Source organism: Rhopalosiphum maidis, chromosome 3, assembly GCF_003676215.2.
Source record: "Rhopalosiphum maidis isolate BTI-1 chromosome 3, ASM367621v3, whole genome shotgun sequence".
NCBI lineage: Eukaryota > Metazoa > Arthropoda > Insecta > Hemiptera > Aphididae > Rhopalosiphum > Rhopalosiphum maidis.
In genome coordinates, this window is record NC_040879.1 from 42,033,373 (window position 1) to 42,056,407 (window position 23,035).

Here is a 23,035-nt window from a genome sequence, read left to right on the forward strand (position 1 = left end):
AATGTATTTTTTGAGCAAAAAAACAGGTCACTCGGAGACAGGCCTCTTAAAAGATCATTTCATTGTTTGCTAAAATAATTTACTAAGGGTCAAAACAAACTTTTTTTATGAATGTCGATAAAAAACCGTTTACTTGATTTAAAAGCTTAAAAATGTAATACAAAATTCTTCATGAGTTTTAACTATACCTATTTAAAAATATTAAAGATACGCACGATTTATTTTAAATAAGCATTTGAAAATTGAAACACACATTTTAACAAAACTCGTCAAAATCACAAAAATTTGCAAATTATTTTTCAGTTAAAATGTGTATATAAGGCTTGAATTTAATTCAAGGTTTCTCATAGTTAGCTTATGAAGTAATCAAAAATAAAAATACATATAAGTTTAATATATATTATTATATATTATATGATAAACGGTTTTTTTTTATTGACAATTATTGAAGTTCATATTCGAACGATTAATAACAATGTTAGTTATTTTGTTTTAATTCTAAAACATTCATTAGTGGGGACACTTAAAACTTATTTACATATATTTTTATATTTAATATTTTATTTTAATAATTAAATATTGATAATAAAATAAATACATTTTCGAAAAAAATTAATCAAACTATACCGTAATAGGTACTAATAATAAAATTAAATACTTTAATAGCAACATCAAAAACTATATTGTAAAATATACATTGTACGTTTGTAACATAGAGGCTGACTGGGTTAAATTTATAGCTTTTATTAGTTATTAATTATTATTTATTACTATAGATAGATAGATACCATTAATTTCTGATATGTGCAATTTGTTTTACGAAAAATTGCAATGAGGTCATTCTAACGCAATATACTTTGGTTGTTTTTCAAGTGTAGTTCAGATGAAGAACATGCCGTATATAAGTATAATAATGATCAAGATAAAATAATATTGTACGTCTCATTGTAATGAGTCGCACTCGCCACTCACGTAAAAAAATAAATATATTTTATCACTGCGCAGTTTAATTGTATCAAATTAGTTTACAGAGCGCTCCAAATGATGGATTTATTTATTTTTATACCTTTTTCCAAAAGACCAGTTACATTTATGTTCATAATACATTTCATGCAGTCGATTTACTAACTTTGTTTATTTTTTTTTTAGTGATTTGCTGAGTATCGGTAGTTCAGACAGCAGAAACTACGAAATGACTGACATGCATGGTGTCAAGTCGATGTGTTACCAGAGCGTGGCCTCGTCCACGGGCGGCGGAAAAATGGGTTCTGTAGTGGCAGCTGCGGCTCTCAAATCTGCCACAGCCACAGCGGTGACCGGATACCCAGCTTCTGACACGGAAATGTTCCCGTCTGACTATCCGTCACACCACCTCCATCACCATCACCATCATCCTCACCAACACCATTACAGCAACAACAACAATAACATAAACAACAACAACAACAACAATCATCTCAGTCACCTGTACCACAATCATCATCACCAAATGCTCCAGCCCATACCACAAACTTCGGCCGCATCGCATTCATAATGAATTGATGATTTTTAATTAACATAATATATATTATATTATTATGTAAACTATATAGCAGTACCTCTATCTTATTGTATTATTAGGTAATAATATGTATTTTAAAAACAAAAAATACAAAATGGCACAAATTATAAACAAAACCCCATTATCTATATAAGTATAAATATTATTATTATTTTTTTAGTTGATTTTATTTTTTTCATTTTTTTCTAATAATATCAAACATATTATATTAACACAACGTTCAGTGAGCCCACAATTTGTGTCCCGGAACAACGAACACGTCCGTCAGTCGATTTGCGACCAGCAAAGAAAAAAATATTATTATTTATTAATAAACAATAACTTAATTTGATCGATAATCGCACATTTTATAAAACTTTTAACAGTGGTTGTAAGAAAACTTATTCTCTGAATTTTTAAAAAACTGAGACTATGACTAAAAGCCTTTATGGCTATATGTATTAGCTGTAAAAATGAGCTGCAACACCACAAATGCCTAGGTACTTACCACCGGAACAGCTTTAAACTTACAATTATTTTAAGAATAATTTTTGAGCTGATTTTGTATTAAATGTATTTTAATTATTATTTAATATTGCAGTGCATAGACAGTACGCATGTGCTATCGTCTAATGGTCATTTTTTTAGCTGGTCTAGCTAATTTCTAAAATGTCTGATTTACCATATCATCTTTATATTCGTTTTTTTTTTCAAATAAAATAACTTATTTTTATGAGTTATGCTAGCTTTCCTGTACAAAATAATATGCGTTTCATACATACGTAATATTATGTGGATAATTATATTAATACATTTCGCAATAAATGCGAGTTCATTTTATTTAATTTTGTTTATATTTCAAACTGACTTATTTCAGTTATCACATTACGGCATTGGAAAAAAAGACAATGCTATTTATACCCATCACATCTTTAACACAAAAACGTGTAATGTATTAGTCAGTTAACAGTTTCATACTTCTACAAATGGGTATGGAAATTTGAAAATATAATTAGTCGAAATTATTAGTTCGTACGCATTATATACAAATTTATATGAATCATAAAGTTATAAGATTTAAAAATAATAAAAACTATATTGATATATTAGTCATATCTACCTTGTTTTGAAGCTATTGCCAGATAACAGACACAACTGTGCACGACCAGACACATCTCACTTGCGCGATATTAATTTTTTATTTTTATCTCGTTTATAGGTTTTTTTTTCTGGCATGATTATTATTCGATTCTAACTCACTCGTACGCAGAGAACAAATACAGCACAAGCAACGATATATTAATATATTGTAAGAAAACGAAAGACGCGATAATTTCTTCGTTAGACAATATTTTATTAAAAAAAAAAATCGTTATACTAATAAATATATAATATTGTAAAACTCGAAATTATTGTGATCTTCAAATTTTGGAATAGAGATATTATTTTAATTCTATCAACCTTTTATAGATTCCATTATTTCGATTTTTTTTTTGAATTTTGAATTTTGAATGTTGTTACACTTTGTTCATAAGATCGACGGAGACTGTTAACAGTGTTACCGACGTTACTGATGTACACGCTACACGGGTATCGCGTAGGTTGTAGGTAACTTATTAACACGCGCGAGTGATGCTATGGTTTAACTACATGTTCTCCACGCCCGTGGGCGGATAGGTCTACCGGGAAACCGGGCATTTCCCGGTGGGCCCCCCTTCGTATTTCGGTAATAGGGCCCTTTTTAGACTTTTTTTTTTTTCATAAACGGGGCCCCTTTTTAAAATTTCCCGGTAGATCAAAAATGGCCTATCCGCCCATGTTCACGCCCACACTCAAACGGAACTTCACAAAAATAAACTTAATAAAATCCTAAAATAAGTTTAAACATTATTAGGTAATATTTGTCATTTAGTTGAAACACAAGTTCGCGGGTTTTCGCGAATTTCATGTATTCATAAGCAAAAACATTATAAAAGTTTTCATTCGTATCGTTTTTGTTATTGATTCATTCGACCACCTCCCCGCCAAAAACAATTAATGCTTGATAGGGCTATGGTATTTAACTAAAATAAACCATATTAATATATTATATGAGGCCACTGACTATTGCGAGTGACAAATGACGGGTAACTGCAATATTAAAAATATCAATTTGTTTGCGATGTAGGTACCGCCATTAAGTTCGCCACAATTATACGCGAGTAACGATGCAATATTGGCGTGTGCAATCGATTTGAAAATAATCACTGTATGAGTAGGTAGGTATATTGTATGACATGTACAATATGTATATGTGTGTATGTATAAAATATAAATGATTTAAATAGTTTTTATCGTTGTTACCTAGTTGATTTAATTGAAATGCCAAATACATTTCGTAAGTGTTTAATTATATTATATATTGTGTATACATAAATCTCATCAAGTTGTCCCCTTAGCATTTAATATATATATATATATATATAATGTTTTATGATAATTTTAAAATAATTTTATTTGTTTTTCGTTTTAAAACTATAATGTAAACCCCGAAATTAGGTCTTTAGTTTCTTACGTGATTTTATACATAATTACCTATATATACGAAATGATTACAAGCTAACTGACGTCAGATTTGTGTTTTCAATCTGAATCCTTATACCTATATATGCCTGGCTTTCGTCTTGATATAACACGATTTCATGACTCTGGAAGTTAGATAATACTAAATTCGTATTTATATTAGAAAAATTTGATGAAGTAACGTGTTGTTATTGTTGTTTAAAATATTTCGAAGGTATATTGGAACCGTAACACTAAATATTAGTCGGATATAACTATAGAAGTCACGTCGAAGTATTGTTTGGGTTGTTTGGAAAACAGAAACTAAGCTTTACGTATTATGTGCTATGTTGCCGACACGATTTATGTATAACCACATTAAAATCTCTTTATGCGGGACACACAACCGTTTTTTTGTTAATTTTTTTTTTTTAGTAATGTAAAATAGAAACACCCGAGTGGTTGTATCGAACGGGTATTCATATTTTTATTGTATATTAATATTATATGTACTGTACAAATTGTTCTTAAAATAAAATATAACTGGATAATAATATGTACCTATTGTAAAAAAAGAATGTTGTATTTGTCACTTCCTATAGCATTCAATACTGAATGGTTGCGTAAAACTTATGTAATCTCAATTTTTAAATCAAAATTCTAGGATAACAAATACAAATTATCTATAATAAATTTGCATTCCGTTTAATCTTCGTAAGTGAAAAAAATGTATCGATTGCTTCGCTCGCTAATAAAATCTGTAATCCTACTTTGTCTACCTATTCTTAACATTTTAAATTCAAATACCTAGGTACCTATATCAAATTTCAAGATAATATTGCCAAAATACCAACATATAAACTCAATTTTTTATTTTTATTTAAATAAAAATTGCATTTTGTGTAAAGTGTATGTCGTGTGAAGTGTAAACCGCTCGTCAGAGCGAGGGGCGAGAATTGATGAAGTATCAATAATTCAAACTGTTACTAGTTAGTAGTTACTAAATATACCGATCTTATTATTTATAATTTAATCACTATTTAAATTCCTTTAGTTGGTTTTTATCATATACGATATCAAAGAAGTATTTTTTCTAGATACCTAACCCATTTGGCAACTATACGTCATTATTCAAAATAATAATATGAGGTAGTAGGTTATACAAGTAAAAAGCACAATTTATATCAGCTTAGAAATAAAAACCGAGTTTTCTGATACTACAATAAAAAATTGTTTATATTTTATATAAGTTTTAGAAGTATCAATAAGACAATAACATAGGTAGGCACACCTCAATACCTACCTATACTAATTTTTGAAAGAAGATTATGCAATGAACAAGTATCTACCTACCTAGTACTTGTAGGTACCTAAAATTTACTACATACTGTAAATTCAGATGATAATTGATTTTACAACTAATAAGAAGATCTATATTATGGTTGAAGTGCTTGAACCATACCAAGAGTATTGAAAGTTAACATTATATAATATGTATATTTTTCTTCGAAAACATTTAAAGTTGTATTTTATATTAATAAAGTTATAAATATTCAACATTCATTTTAAATAACGGTCGAATAGATTTTATGAATCTATTTATAATTTCTAAATGAAAAGAAAGTTTATCAAATTTTTTTGTTTTTATTTATATGCTATTAAAAAATCTTGCCAAGTACGTATAACTGGATATTAGATAACTTTAATAAATTTGTATTGTTTTGTAAATAATTTTCCTGGCAGTTAAACAGTTAAGATTGTGGATCATGCAAGGATAGGTAAGTGAATTAAACTATAGACATTACCTATAGGTAACTATTATAAGATATGAAATCAGAACCATATAAAGTAGAATAATCGTTAAATTTAGGAACTGTGATGCTGATTTATTGTATTCAGAAGAAGTTTTTAATTGTAAAAACCAACATTAGAAAATTATAATAAAATATCTTTTTAAAAAGTATGGTAAATAGTTAAGTATCAACGTTTTTGATTTATACTAAAAATAATTAATAAGATATTTTTTTTAACAAACTTAGTCATAAATACTGTATTACCTATAACAATGTCAAAACATCACTTTTGTGGGTAAAATACTTATCATTAACTATTTGATGTTATTTTATATTCTTTACTTAATTTAAACTCATTGAAAGATAAAAATGACATTCCTATATAAGTCAGAAAAAGTTTCACGACATCATCTCAAATTGTTTTAAAATATAACTAAAATTGAACCTTACTTGTATTTAGTAATTTAAGTATACATACTTTAAACTCATAATAGATAACACTTAAAGATAACAACATTCAATTTTTATGAGGAAATTATAAATATAAATTTGTCAGAAATAACTAATAAATCTTAAAAATGTACATGTTTATACTAGAATAGGACTAAATTTAAATAAAATTAATATTAGTATACTGTTCTTACACTAAAACCAAGATATTGGTATACTATGGAGGGTGTATTTTAGAGTTCGAGTAGTTTAGAGTTAATTGATTAGCTTAAGTTGACTAAATATTTATCAAAAGCTGTATTTTTAAATATAAAAATTACTTTTGATATTCTAGGTACATTAAAACAACATTTCAACTAATCATAAACAATTACAAACAACTGAATGACAGTAATAACACTTAATTAAAATATCAATGTAAGACTAACACAGTAACACATACTATTATAAGTATTATAATATTATTGAAGACATTAATGTATTAATGTATTAACATTTATAACAAATAGTTTAAGAGTTCAACCATAATGCTGACCAAATTGTTATAATATTTAATAACAATATAAATTAAGCTATTGACAGTGGATGCATTAACGACTATAAAAATAATAGTTAGAAATTGCCATAAGTATATAACATATTTTGAAAGCGATTTATTTAATGAGATAATATAGTTTAATACCCAAACTGCCCAATTCAGTTATTATTAATATGATGAATAAATATAATACGCAAAATAATAATAATCTAATAGTTATAAATAATACTAACTAATAGGTTTCATTTATTCAATTATGCTACAAATCTTAAAACAATAAAAACTTGAAGTTTGGAAATACTTTGTAAAAGTAAGCTTTATAATTTTGTACTAATGGAATAGCAGAAGAGTTGGATTAGAATAATAGAAAGGAATATTTCATGTTTACATTTTGTTAAGGTTGTATGGTACAAAAACAAATAAGAAACAATTTATTTATTTTTACTTTTTACTTGTATTAAACAACATAATTATGTTATAAAATAAATTGTTTAACGGAAATAACTTATTAGTTATTATGCAATAATATTTTATAATAATACTTATATTTTTGTGGGATTACATAAATCATGTTTATGAGATTAAAAATCTTTTTGTATAAGTTTACATGTTTAATATTTTGAAAAAATTATTTTTGTTTGAATTAATATCTTCTTCATTTTCAACAAATTTGAGCCAATAATCACTTAGTTCAGTTTAAATGTTTGATTTAGTTAAATTAGTTTTGTAGTATTCATTATCAATAGTTGGTATAAATTGTTTTTATTTTTAAAGTTAACAATCAAATCTAATTGTTTTTCTTTAGCATCATTAGTATGATTTAGTTCAAAGCAGTTAAGAGTAATTTTAAACCTTTTGTATGTAGTAATAACAGAAGATTAAAAAATACTCTAATACTCAATCATATAAAAAGGTCATTGTTTATTTACAAGTAAAGGAAAATAAGTAAATTAAATTATAGCTTCATCTGGCTTGATCAATAATGCTAATGGCTTGGCTACAATATAATCCTGTAACAAATAATAATTTATTAATAAATAAATTTAAAATTTTCAACACAACATTTAAGCAAATATACACAAATAATAATAAAATTACAACATAACTGATTGAGTGAAATAATGACAATAAAAAATTAAATAAAAGTAATTTCATAATTTCTTTAATTTCAAAGTATAATGTATTCATACTTTATAGTAATAGTCAATGACATAAATTTTAATTTTGATACCCTAGATATTATTTTTATACTTATTATTATGTAATTTAAAATGTTCACATTTTATTTTATAAGAAATAAGGACACAACACATAAAATTATTATATAAACTATGTAAAATTCTTAGTAAAAATGAAATTTAAAATTAATGTTAACCGGCATGATGTGTATCCTTTGTCTTAAAAACAAATTAATTATACAATTTGATGTCTGCAAACTAATTCTATTAAAAAAATTAAAGGTAAGAATATTATCTTTATTTGCATGCTAGTTTTTAAGTTTTTAACAGTATTTTGATATTTTTATGTAAGATGAAAAACAAAATGGGTAAAAATAATTGAGACAACATAGATAATATTATAACTTTTAGAATTGATAATTAATCAATTCATTCCAATATACAAGTGTCCTCTTAGATAATTAAACATTTTCAAATTGCAAGAATGTTCTTAAATTTTTTTCTAAGTTAATAGTAAAAATCTAAAGTGTTTCAAATTATTGTCATTATAATTAGAGTTAAGGTATAATATAATACGATATATATTTTCTTAAAAAAACACATTAATTATAAATAACATAATATATTAATATTTACATAAATAATATAATACCTGAATAGTGAGGTCACCACTGATAAAATTGTGTATTCTTAGATGGCAGTCCAAACTGATGCTCATTACATGCATTTGATTTAAATAAGTTATACAAGACACTGATTTTACTGAACCAGTGCTTCCTCTAAATGTTTTTACCGGTAATGTTGATTTTCCACGAAAATCATAATGAAATATAGATCCTTTTGTTGTTCCTACGATTACTTCACTGCAATTCAAAAAATAATTTAATAAAAAAATAATTATAATTAAATAATAATAATAATTATTATTATTATAATTTAATTATAAACATATTTCATTAATAGCTATTGGAAACTGAACTAATTCTAAATTATTTAATTACCACAAAAATTAATACACGAATAATTTTAAAAAATGAAATTGGAAACAAAATTAAAGTTATACTAATTTTAATATTAAAATATTTTTAAACACATTTTAATCATCTAGTATAAATCTCAATTAATAATTAGAAAAAATAAAAATTAAATATCAATTGACTCAGAAAAATGAACAAAAAAATTATGCATAAGTAACAATATAAATGTTCAAGGTATACTTAAAATGTTAGCAACTTAACTAATTATATTTAATAAATTAAAAAATGTCAAATTTTAATTCAACAAAAAATAATCCGATTTATTTTTATAGTAAGCTTAGTAAATAAATATATTCAGTTATCAGATAATTGTTTAAATTTCTATATTTTTTGTTTAGAATAATATTTAATTTAACCTACCATTTATATAAAAATTATAAATATTGTTTCGAATCAACACACATTTGTAATATATTATGCTAATCCTCATTTAAATTAAATAAACAATCAATTAAATACACATTTTACTAAATATTCAAGAAAAGAGTAATTGATAATCACAAAAGTATTCAAATATATTAGAAGACTACATTCATAAAATATAAAAATAAATTTAAGTAACAATGTTTCTAATAATGGCATTATCTGAAATATTAAGCCTTGAGAATGAATGAAATTACACACTCAATTAAATTCTTTCTCAAAGATTAATATTATTATAGAATATGTTATTCAAACTCAAACTATGATAAAATTGTTTTAGTTGAATTTTATTGAAGGTCTAAGACTTGACATTACTCAGTCTCTAAACACAATTACAAAGCGTTAAATTTGTCTTTTTACTATAAATATTTTTTAATAAAATTAACAATATAACAAATTAACAAAGATTTTTTTTTTTAATATTTATAATTTCTATTTAGACAGTTAACTATATTATTGAATTAGAGCCTAGGTTCCAAAGCACTATAGTACAAATATATAATAGTATACTACTTTTATGTTTGTAAATATTATAAAAGAATAAACTGTACCGTTTTCTACAAAATGTATTGTATTTTTGCTTAGTAGTTATACTACAGAAAATATTTTCATGTTAAGTATAGTTTTACGTGTTAATACTTTTGAAGATTTATAGTGCTTAATTGTTTAAATTTTGACTACAGTAAAACCTCTATATAGTGGACAGCCACGGGAATTAAAAAATGTCCACTATAGGGAGTTGTCCACTATTGAGAAAACCTCTACTTAATAGACATTTGCATGAAATTAATAAATTTCCACTATAGGGAGACACTGTAGGGAATTTGTTATACACTGTTTATGAACATATACATTGGAATATTAATTTATTATTTATTTACTATAATATAAGTATGTATATGTATATTATATGTATGTATTAAAAATTAGTATAAAAATGTTTAATGAATTTTTTTGTGTAAATTTTTTCTGTTTTTCACAATGAATTTGTAAATTGGCTACCATTGATAATGCAATTTCATCTTCTTTATTTTTAAAATATGTTTTTAAATTATCTATTGTTTTCCAAACTTCTTTAAACATTGGATTGTATATCAACTGGTATTCTTCTTCTTACTTAAACGTTTTCGATATGTACATGTATTGTGTCCATTTATGAAAGGTAATTTTTAATTTGGTACCAGTTTATTGTGTCCACGTCTACTATTAAGAGATTATAACTCCTATTATGCGCATAAATTTTTATTTAGAAGTGTTCACTATTGGGAAGGGTCTACTATGAGAGGTGTCCATTAATAAAGATTTAATTGTATATTGTTACAGTAGAACAATATTTCACATCATGTTTTCATTTTAAAGATTTATAAAATCTTAGCTTAGAAGGCAATATAGTACGACATATTGTTTATAAAAACTAAATTTGGTATACTGTTTTTTAGGTGAAAAATATACATTTCAAATGGTACTCTGTATTGTAACAATAAATAATACACTTACTAATCACTGTAATCCGGCATTGTTCTTAAGCTGACAAAACCTGTGTTTTCTGCTTTACAAGATGCCACTGGTCGTCTTTGACTAGACAATGGATCATGTAAATCAACCTATAATGTTAAAATATATTTTAAATTATAATACTACCTCATTACTCATTATAAATAAATAATAGAGCTCTCGAATTTGAATGTAAGTCAAGATTCATGAGTTCATGTGTAATTAATTGGTATGAATATTTATTTCACGTGTATTTAATACATAATATTAATTAAATATATTAAGTTATAATATAATATTTAAGAAATTGTATATATTAAATATATAATTTCTGTAAAAAACAAAAACAAAAAATATCTTTAGCTACTATTTTTAAAAATAAATAACTGATTACCAATCATTATTATCTAGAAACTAAAAACCTTTAGAACACACTAATTTACATTAAAAATAAAATTACACTTAATAATAAATCGTGAAATAAACTTACACTTATGTAAATTTTAAATTAATGTGATTTCATATTATATATGTGAATTTAACTACACATGAAATAGACCTCTAATAAATACACAAATTGCATTAATTAATATAATTATTTTATAAAATCATTTGAACTTAATTTTATATTCCATTCATACCACCATACATTAAGCTATAAGAGAACTAAGTTTTCTTTAAACCATTATCTAGGTATTAAAGAACATCTAACCTTTAGATTTTTAACTTAAATTAATTAATCCATAATAAATATCAAAAATTAAGATATATTTTATATTTAATTATTTATTTGCTTAATTTGATTGAAGTTTGTTATTGACTGTATCAAAGTTATATTAATTAAATAAATTACAATTGGTGAGACTACAATAATTTAGAAATTATCTATTATAACAAAATAGATAACAACCAAATACTTTGTCAGAAAAGGAAATATGAGCTAAATTAAAATAAATTATTATTATTATACTATAGCTATTTTAGTTTAATTATTTGCATAATTTGTTAACAAATACTTCTTAAAATACAACAAATGAGAATATAAGATCAACATTTTTAAAATATTATTTTTGTGAACTAATTCAATACTTAATACTTATGGTTTTCTATAATGATTTTATTAAGGGTTTTAGTAAATTGCATCTTAAAACTATAACAACAAAAAAATAAATAAGAAAATACATTTCTTGTAAATTGTATGTTTCTTCTAATGCTTTCCAAACTGGTCATTTACTTTTTATCTTAATTGATTTTTATTTATACTCATGATGTGACAAGTATGACTTTAATAAGGTTTAATGATTTTATTGAAGAAAATACAAAAATATTTTGAAAGAAAATATATTGTTTTGATTATGTTGAAAGATTAAATTAATTATTTTAGTCTAACATTTTTTCAATTTTTACACTTAAAATGATTTATATATACATATTTACCACTCCATGTCTATGAGCAACTACTGCTTTATTATTGTTAAAAAATTGAATATCAGACACATAACAAGGTTGTTTGAGTTGAAGCATATCTGGTTTAGGCTAAAAATAAAAAACAAAATAAATAAGAACTTTTAAAACTGTTAACATCAAATCATTCATAAATACACAATATTAAAAAATATGTACTATAACCAAAAAATGTAAATACATTTATATTATTTGAAAATAAAATTAAGACTTACACTTTTAGCAGTGAATTCAGTCTGTTTTGTTTCTAAATCCCATATTTTTAACGGATTTTCATTTCCTCCTGTTGCAAGTTTATTTAATGTAAGAACTTGTCTAACACATGATAAATGTGATCCAGTAATTATTTTGTCTGAAACAGCTTTAATTTGTTTGATAGGTTTAACTACCACCATTCCATTGTCCACACCAGCAATTAAAACACTTATTATAAAACATAAATTATTAGTAATAAAATACAAAATATTTTCTATAAAATGTAACTTACTCATTATTTTTAAAAACACCAATAATATTTCCAGATTCTCGAATAAGATATTTTTTAGACACTTTTTTATTTTTCAAATCGAATAATAAAATTTTTCTTTTTGAACTTATTATAGTTTTGTTTTCATCATAATTGCTAAGAGTATTTAGCGTTAAAGATGCATCCAATAAATTAGTGTATTTAAACTTGTTTTTTTTAAGCTCAACACCTGTTAAGAAAAAATAATTTTAAAACATGTTAAACAACTACTAAGTTACTCTTAGATTACCTAATATTAGTAAATAAATATACCTATTTAATTAAGAAACTTATTCATTTGTTTAGATATTAGAAATATCTTTACAATATTATAATATATTCAGTTATAAAAGTTATCACAACAACAACAAAAGTTCATAAAAGTAGTATAATTATATTTTACATTAATCTGTTTCATTTTTGTTCTGTATCGAACAATGAAACATTGACCAATAAGAATTATGTCTTGCTTTAAATATTATAAATTTATTAGACTTTTAATTTTACTCGTTAACTTAATAGTAATTATTTAATAACAGAAATAATTATACAATGGATGCAGTAAAAAGTTTTCTATATTAATTTTGTTTCCATCATGTTAACTTTATATAATAAAACTAATAAGTAATTGATGATTGATCCTCATTACCATTTACTAACCATTTATTTAAACACGCATATAAATAAATAAAATATATAATTGTTAAAAACCACCCAAAATCTACAGCATATTTGATTTATTTAAAAAATAAGTACCTACTATAAATTATAGTAATAATAAATACTAACATTAATTATATTATTTTTACATTATTAAACGAGTACAATGTTTATCATGTTAAGAGCTATGTGCTTACTTAATGACTGAAATACATGAGTAGTTAATCTAATACTAATTAAAAATAAGTAATTACTTACACAGAACTTGCAAATTAAATAGAAAAATTTTCACATATTATTTATCCATTTTTATTGAATATATATTCCTAATATATATTACATATCAGTATATTTTATAAATTTATATAAATGTCAAATTGGCAAGGGGGAAATTTGCCATTATCTAATTTTAAAAACAGCCAATTTGACCAATTGTTGATGAAACAACATAACTAATTTAATAATTTTGAGGTATTATAATATTATGTACATATTATTAAGAAAATTATTGTCAAATTAATAATTAATATAGCAGTAGCATTATTTAAGTTTAAAAATTTAGACACTTAGTCAATAGACATTTGCATAAGATATGGTGTAAATGTGTGTTTGATATGTATAGGATAATAAGATGACATATTATTAAAACAATAATATTATTCCTGCCTATATTATGTACATATTTTAAGTGTGAGCTATTATTGTTTATTTTTCTTCTGTTGAAAAAGCTAATCTCGAAGCTAATATATTACATTAACCGATATAATAAAAATTTTAAGAATTCCAGTGTGTTGAGTGGAGACACACACGTGAATAATTTCTAAAAAACCTCAGGTAGTATTTAATATTTTTGGATTTTTATTTAGATTTTAGCTATTGTGTTAATAAAGATACATATATTAATTAATTAAATTATAATTTGATATGACTTACAAATAAAGTAGAAAGTATAATAATAAAATCCACATTCCTAAATTTACAAAAATATACAGTGTGTTTTCTTTTAAAAATAACACTAAATGTTTCAGTCTGGTGACTTCAAATTACTATAGGATTTTTGGGAGAAGATATGGAAAACCTAAATACAAATTTTTTGAGGATTTTTCATATCGTTATATCTTTCAGTGTGCGTATGAGCGTAATACAACTAGCATTTTTTTAAATAGCAACAGGTGTTTTTAATACCAAATTCAGATAGACCGAATTGTTTTAAGTCATTTTGACCTTTTGACTATGGATGTAAAACAAAATTTGACTAAATGACAACAAGCAAATGTTTTAATTTTAATCATTAAATTTTTTGACAATTATCCTATGATTTTACACATTTTTGTGTGATTCCGCGTAATTTAAACATAAAATTGAAAATTCTTGTGCAAAAATTCAAAGAGAACAAATTTTAACAGCTACTCAAATTAAATTAATGTATTGTCTGCATGGAGAATAATGGGTCAAATTTTGAACAATTTGTAAGACAAGTATTGGTATTAGTTCATTTTTTAAACAAATAATAGAAATTACAAATGTTGTGTTAGTTTATTGTTTGTTTACACTATCCCTAGCTCATAACACTAAATTTGAGATAAATGGTAAACTTATACTTCGAATCTTAAGTCTATCCAAGTTTGTGTTGAAAACAACTGTTGCTATTTAAAAAAATGCAAATTGTATTGCAAATGTGCACACTGAAAGACGCATAAGTTTAAAAATTATCAAAAAATGTGTATTTAGGTATTCCCTATCTCTTCCCTAAAACCCTATATCAATCTGAGGTCACTGGACTGAAATATTTAGTGTTACCACTAAAAGAAAATACATTGTATATTGTAATATATATTAAATTACATTATTACAGTATGACATTCATAATACTTATAATAAATAAGAAGATTATTGAGATGATTAACCTATTCAATTTATTTAATTAGTTACCATTGATCTTTTATAATTCCTCTGGTATTATTATATAGGAAAAATTATTAATTATAATTTAATTTAAAATAATTTATGTAGTATTCATTTCTTAGTCTTAACAATAACGGTCCAAGTTAGTTATATTATCATAACAATCATAACAATATTATTTAGCTATTTATATCAATACATTAAGAGGATGTCGCACCCACATGTGTTGTCTTCATCTTACACACGTATGACATAGACAAAACTTGTTTATGCAGTCTGAATAGAACTCGCTCAATTTTGGTTCTATAGTAAATATAACTATTATAAAATTAAAATATAACAATATTTTGGAGGACAAGACGATGAGTTTTTTTTAAAAAATTAAAATTTTGAAAAGTTAATGGTTATTAAAAATGTTGAAAATTTTACTATTTCTTAACAGTTAAGAAATAGCTAAGACTTAACAATATAATAAACATTATATTGGGAATAATAAAAAAGACTCATCGTCTTACACTTCAAAATATTGTCATCTTTTAATTTTATAATAGTTATATTTACTGTAGAACAAAAATTGAGCGAGTTCTAATCAGACTGCGTAGACGCGTTTCTTCTATATCGTATGTGTGTAAGACGGAGACAACACAATGGAAGTGCGACGTCCTCTTAAATTAATTAATGTACGCAGTTCAAATTTTCTGGCACTTATATACATTTATAGATGAAGAAAGTAATTTAAATTATCAGTATATTTGTCTGTCACGATCAAAATCTGCATTACACATATTTCTTAATAAAACAAAATAAAACTTTAAATATTACCTTTTAACATTCCATTGCTGAACCCAATTATCGCATCGTAAGTCCAAGCCATTTTATTGAATAAATAAATTGTTCACCGTTAGTGGAAAACGAAAAAAAAAAAAACAACAAAAATTCGTTTTACGAAGCGGCGAGAAGAATTCTACTGTGTGGTAACTTATCAGTAAATATTCGTCGCGTACATAAACGTTATCGAAAACCACGTGCTTGTAGTTGTTTTGAAACGTCACTTCTGCGTCCAACGAAGGAGATTATTATTTTTACCTCCATGAATTCACAGCAATCCAATTCACAGCCTCCACAAAATAATTTTGAAAATGTTGTGATTATTGTTTAAACTTGAAACACTTTTTATTACATTTAAAATCCTTAACTATAAAAGTTGAACATTTTATACATTTTGGTATAAATCTAATTTACGAACCAAGTTCGTTTTTCATATTTTTCTTTTTTCAAAATGTGAGTTTGAAGGCACTGAATTTAAATATGTTTGAAAAAATTGTTGCTCATTTTTATTACGGTATTTATACAACAAACGGAAAACAATTAATTTTTTAAATATCGCGGAATCCTCGATAAAAATAATAAAGAACTACTTTTATGACTGATTTTTTTTTTTTTTTTGAATAAGTGTGTTTTTGTACACTAAGTTTTTGAAGGAAAACAATTTATTTGTTTGCGAGTAATCGCAATAAGCGAGTGGCCCCATACAGTTTGAGGTGCACTCAAAATGTATTTGATTTTACCCAGTGACTTATTTTAGGTGGTTTTACATAGTAAATCAAGGGAAATTTTTTTTTTTCAAAACAGTCCGAACAACACGAACGTCTGTATGTCCATTAAAAACAGCATTATACTGGAATGTCATTTCAATAATCAACAATTTAAAAATGTGGAAAAAATCGAAAATAATACGATATTTAAAAAAATCAATTGTTTTCCAGTATTTTTGGTATATCACAAAAAGTAAGTAGAAATCAGAGAGGTATATTTGAAAATTTCAAATTATTTAAATATTTATTGTGTAAATTAATTTTAATTTTTTAATTTTTTTAATAAAGAATAATATAGATTATTGAGTAGTAAATTCTGAACTAAAAACTGTTGGTACAATTAATACACATGAATGTGTAAAATTCAGAATTTGTAAGTAGGTTACATGGGCGTAGGTAAGAGGGGTTTGGGTGTTCAAACACCCCCCAAAATTAAATAAAACAATTGTATTACCTATTTAATATACACAAATAAATTATTCATATTTTTTTAATATTAATATAGATTTAGACAAAAAAACTCTCCGAAAATATTTCCTACCTACGCCCATGGGTACTTACCTATGAATGATTAATAAACACTCTTTAATCATTTAAAATGTATATTATTAGGTGAAAATAGTTAATAAGCATTACTAGTAGATTACTGTATTTTGCTCATAGGTAGAATTGATATTTTTAAAAATTATTATTTTAATATTGTACCTATATCCAGTTTTGGGTAGTAACGTAACGTGCGTTACTCGTTACTGTTACGTAGTTACAATTTTCAATAACGTTATGGTAACTTCGTTTCTATTATTTTTGTGTAACGGCAAGAGTAACAACGTTAACTATTTAGAAGTAACTTACCAGAAGAACGTGTTACATAATAAATTTAATTATATTTTTATATTTCAATATTTTTGGGGAATATATATTGCAGTGTTTCGAGGGCACTTTCGTGGCTCTTTAGTGTAGCTGGAGACATTTGTACAAAAAAAAAAAGCACGTATAACTGATCAAAATTTTGAAGATACATTATTGTATAAAATAAATATAAAACATGATTGATTTAAAATAGACTTTTTTTATGAAACTTAAATAACATAAGAATAAAGTTATTGTAACTAATTACTTTTGAGTAAAAAAAGTAATGTAACGCATTACTTTTGTTCTTAAGTAACTAACAAGTAATCTAGTTACCTTTTTAATTTTGTAACTTGTAACGTAACTTAGTTACTTTTAAAAAATAATTTACCCAACACTGCCTATATCTTTCTTTAATACCTAATAAATATTATTAACATTTTTAAGATTTAAATTTCAAGAACATCGATACATCAATATTATAAAAATGATATAAGTAGGTAATTTTATAAATCAAAATACTATGTCTAATGAAAATAAATATCTTGTAAGAATACTTTAAATACTACTTTAAATCATTTTAATACTTAATACACATATGCCAATTATGTTTATTTAATAAATTTATTTTTATAGATACCTACAAATGTATGGGTACCGCCATTATATCATAAATTTTCAATACCTAAGTGAAAAAAAAACCAAAAAACGTGGATTAAGATTTCAGTATAAATGGCTTTTTGAATACAATTGGTTAACATATTCTAAATTAAAAAATGGAATTAAAAAATGGCTTTTTGTAAATATTGCGTAGTTTTTGCTAAGAATGGTGGCATTAATTAATAGTCAGCCCTTAGGATAGATTATAATTAAGGCATTGAATGAATGGAAAAATGCTAAAGAGGTAATTTTAATATTTTTAAAAACAGTTGTTAATATTATTTATTATATATTTTCATAATATTGGATTACTATTTTTAGATTCTGATCCAAAAAATCTTTAAAATTTGATACAAGGTTTATTATAAGTTGTACTTATCGTAGGAAAAAAAATAAAAAATCTTTAGTCACAATTTTTGTTGATAAGCATTTAAAGTTCAAATGTTTACGAAATATGTTAAAAGTTAAAAATCCAAGTACAAAATTCTCCATAAGTTTGTTTACAAATATAACTAAAAAAAAACGCCAGCGTCAATATAGAAATAATTTTATGAGCGGATGAAATTTAATTTTTTACGAAATCGCGTAAAATTAATAATTATTTCAATTTAAATATACTTTATAGGTAATAATATAATATATCCTACTAATTATAATTGATTGACAAATTATCTCCGTTCAGAATCATTTTTCGTATACAATAATACCTATCATTGCATTCAAATTTAACACATCCATTATAGTGACCAACTCTCGATCTCTACTATATACAGCAAAGCGATACCCACTTGTCCACCTTTTATATATATATTATACAGAATTTTTGTACACATTTAAAGAAAAGTTATCATGAATCTTCTATTTTAAACTCAGATCATCTTTTGAGTGTATCAAAATAACAAAACAAGAATAGTGGTGTTAATATATCCATCTTTATTATAATTCTTAAATTTTGTATACCTATTCCCCCGGGACAAATTTTTAATTACGTTTCTGGCTATATATCTATAATATTTATGTTTTATTAAAATAATATTTACAATAGGTAATAATATAATTATATTATTTACGAGTATATATTATTAATTTATAATTATAACATTTATTAAAATTATTATTACGTAATTATATTGTATATAATTTATGCTTACAACAAATCATATACCAATGTACAATGTTGTAAAATGAAAAAAAAAATAATATAAACAAACTTCTTTTATTATTATTAAAATTTAAAAAGTAACAATAAATGAACAAACAGAATCTGCAGACTGTAGCCTAAAAGGTACTCAGAACCTGATTTACAATTTTTTGGGCTAGATACATAAATACGAGGGGGCCCTATTTAATTTTAAAAATACGTCTATAATATTATTGTTTTAATAATAATATGATTTTATAAAATATTAGAGTGAACAAGTTGGTAGATTTCCTGTAATAGTTTGGTTTTTCGTACATACCTACCTAATAATAATAATAATAATTATTAGTAACTAAATAAATGTTCGTTTGTATAGGAGTCAACTGTTGTAGAAGTTATAACCATTATAGGTACTTGAAAATTCTTATGATTACATTTAAAAATATTTTTATACAACACTGTATAACCTAATATAAAATTATGTAAAAATTATTTCTACACCAAAATATAAAAATATATAAATAATTTAGTATACTATATATTCTAATTACATATATATATATATATAACATTACCTATATAACGACGACACCTATCATAATGTATTAATGTCAAATATGAAATAATACATTATATGCGTGAATATGGAACACGTTGAATTGGATTTTTATTCGTAGGTATAATGTTTTCTTTTATCCGTTTAGGAAATATCACTCGGTGGAGCCTATTTGGTCATTTCCTTATTTGGAGCGGTCCCGTACTTTCGCCTCCTCAAATCGTGCAATATGCATAATCAATGCTGTGTGGCCTGTGTATGTATATTTCATGCACATAATAATTATATGAAACCCATATGACAATATGTCAATATTTATACTGTTTATAATGTACTTAACTTTACAACTCAATTTTTTTCTAACATTTTTAATAAAAATTTTATAATATTATTATTTATTAAATTATTTAATAGTTATTATTCTATAACTATTTACAAATACCTTAATATAGCTGGTGGGTATTGTCAGTACTTAATCTTATAAACCTATTACCTATTGATAATATTTTGTAATATTTTAAGGTCAAAATGTTTTTTTTTTTCACTAAAAGTTTGTATCTAAAAACATATAGATAATATGTAATAACCACAACCCGCGATCCATCAATAGACGATAAATGTACATTATTAAAATGCTGGTATAAAATATTATTTAGATAGAATAGGTAGATACCTACTTATACAATTTACTCTATAGCAGTGGTTTTCAAACTTATATTACACCATAAATTTTTTTGGTCATTATTCATTATTTAATTTTTTGAACAAAATCTCGCTACATCCAGTTTGAAAATCATTACTAGACCAGTATAACCATACGCTTATGTAACATACTTTCATATATCATACAAGGAAATAAATTTAAATTCAACGTATTACTTTAAAATTAAAATTTTTTTAAATATTATTTTTATTAATTTGATGTAATTTCTAAACGATATTAAAAAATATAAATGACAAAAATTTACATTTTAAACCGTTCTAATTGTATGACTTTATGAGTATTTACCCTTTTTGAAAAAAAAACAAATTTTTTAAATTTCATATTCTGAAGAATATTTCTTAGAATATCTAGGTAGATGCTGATACTTTAACATCGTATTTCCAATGAGTATTCAATTAGTTACAAGTATTTAAAGTTCAGATAAGTATCGTATTTACTTATACATAACCACTTGACACTTTACACGGATCACCTTGTACTTAATAGGTAAAAAAACTGATTATAATTAACAATACTATTTATAATTAATGATAATAAGCTTTAGAAGTTATAATGCATTAGTATATAGGTATATGCAATAAGAGATATTTATTTGGGACGCAATAAAATCGATTACCCTAAAATTAGATACCTTCCTACAACCTACACCTAATACACTATTTGCATGTATTCAATTTATTTAAAGAATATTAACGCCCGTACCTGATCACTATAATTTCACATGACTGTGATTGTTGTAGATAAAAAATATTTCGATGTACTTTTTAACTTTTTGTGCAGACAGCTAAACTACCTATGTGACTATGTAAATGGTTTCTGTCTTACAAACACACACAATATAGTAAATTTGGAATCACAAGAACCAAGTTAGATAGCAAATAATCTTTAATATTAGAATGAATAAATTCACCTTTTATAAAACTTTTAAGAACATTATCTGAGTTGATGTATTTTACGATATTTTATAAGAGAGCTGAGAGTTACCTATGGAATATGTTCATAAATAAACTGTGAATAGATATTTATTTTTCTAAATGTAAAGTAATTTTAAATATATTACAAAATTATCTATAAAAATTAATTACATACACTAGAATAATTTCTTTTGATAACTAATAAAAAATCATTGACAATAAATCATGTTCTTATACTGAAACAAATTTTGTGATCGTCTACTAATATTATTTTTATTTATTGTATATTTAAATGATATACAATAAATAAAAATAATATTGGGTATAAGAAATATTTATCATAAATATTATGCCTGTTGCCTGTATTATCTAATTCATTTCTGTATATTATTATAATACAAATATACCGTTTAATAAGTGTAAGGTGTAATTAACTGTAAATTTGTAAGCTTAGCAGAACAATGTTTATAATTTTTAAAGTTGAATACAATTATAAGGTTTTATGGAAAAATTCTTATTCAAATGTTGTAGAGAAAAAAATATTCAATGGTGAGGGTGAGCATTAAGTCACTTAATTCAAAGCGATTTTACTTTTCAACATAGCACTAAATATACCATTTTATTCTAATGAATTAAATTTTTATTTCAAATATTTTTGTGGTGTTCCTAAAATTAAAAAAAATTTAATTTCTGATATTTTCCAAGATAATTTTATGCTTTAAATGTTGTCAACGAGTTTATGATAAAAAAAACTTCTACGTGTACATACAATTTTGCTATTGGACACACATAGGAACACGTAACCTAACTACATAAAACATTGGCGCCAAATCTCATGATAATAGATCATCAAATCGCGGATCGAGTGCCCGACCAATTTCTCAAAAATACATGACCAATCAAAAACAACTGACATTGATTTATTATATAACTACAACAAGGTAATCGAATTATTATTATGAGTTCAAAAAAAAATATAAATTCATCATAGCATAGTTAGTTAACAATATTCGACGACGCCAAGCGGTCGTTTTTCTGTTTGGTAGTCGGTTGTCGGTAGATACCATT

General features: G+C 24.2%; 2 protein-coding genes across 2 annotated transcripts in view; one reads left to right on the plus strand and one right to left on the minus strand.

The window, feature by feature from the left end:
- The window catches only part of LOC113556246 (homeobox protein SIX6-like), a 36,840-nt gene extending 35,175 nt beyond the window's left edge, over positions 1-1,665 (plus strand). Inside the window, exon 3 of the mRNA XM_026961078.2 lies at positions 1,150-1,665. Coding sequence (XP_026816879.1) covers positions 1,150-1,534 — 385 coding nt within the window. The 3' untranslated portion in view covers positions 1,535-1,665. The remainder of the gene's footprint in view (positions 1-1,149) is intronic.
- Positions 1,666-7,768: 6,103 nt separating this feature from the next.
- LOC113557462 (WD repeat-containing protein 74-like) lies at positions 7,769-16,490 on the minus strand. The gene is made up of 7 exons (XM_026962999.1): positions 16,351-16,490; positions 12,946-13,153; positions 12,674-12,881; positions 12,432-12,530; positions 10,998-11,104; positions 8,693-8,903; positions 7,769-7,872 (listed from the first exon to the last, which is right to left on the minus strand). Exons 1-7 carry the CDS (start codon positions 16,400-16,402, stop codon positions 7,813-7,815), a joined length of 945 nt encoding a protein of 314 aa, XP_026818800.1. The 5' UTR covers positions 16,403-16,490; the 3' UTR covers positions 7,769-7,812.
- Positions 16,491-23,035: the final 6,545 nt, after the last annotated feature.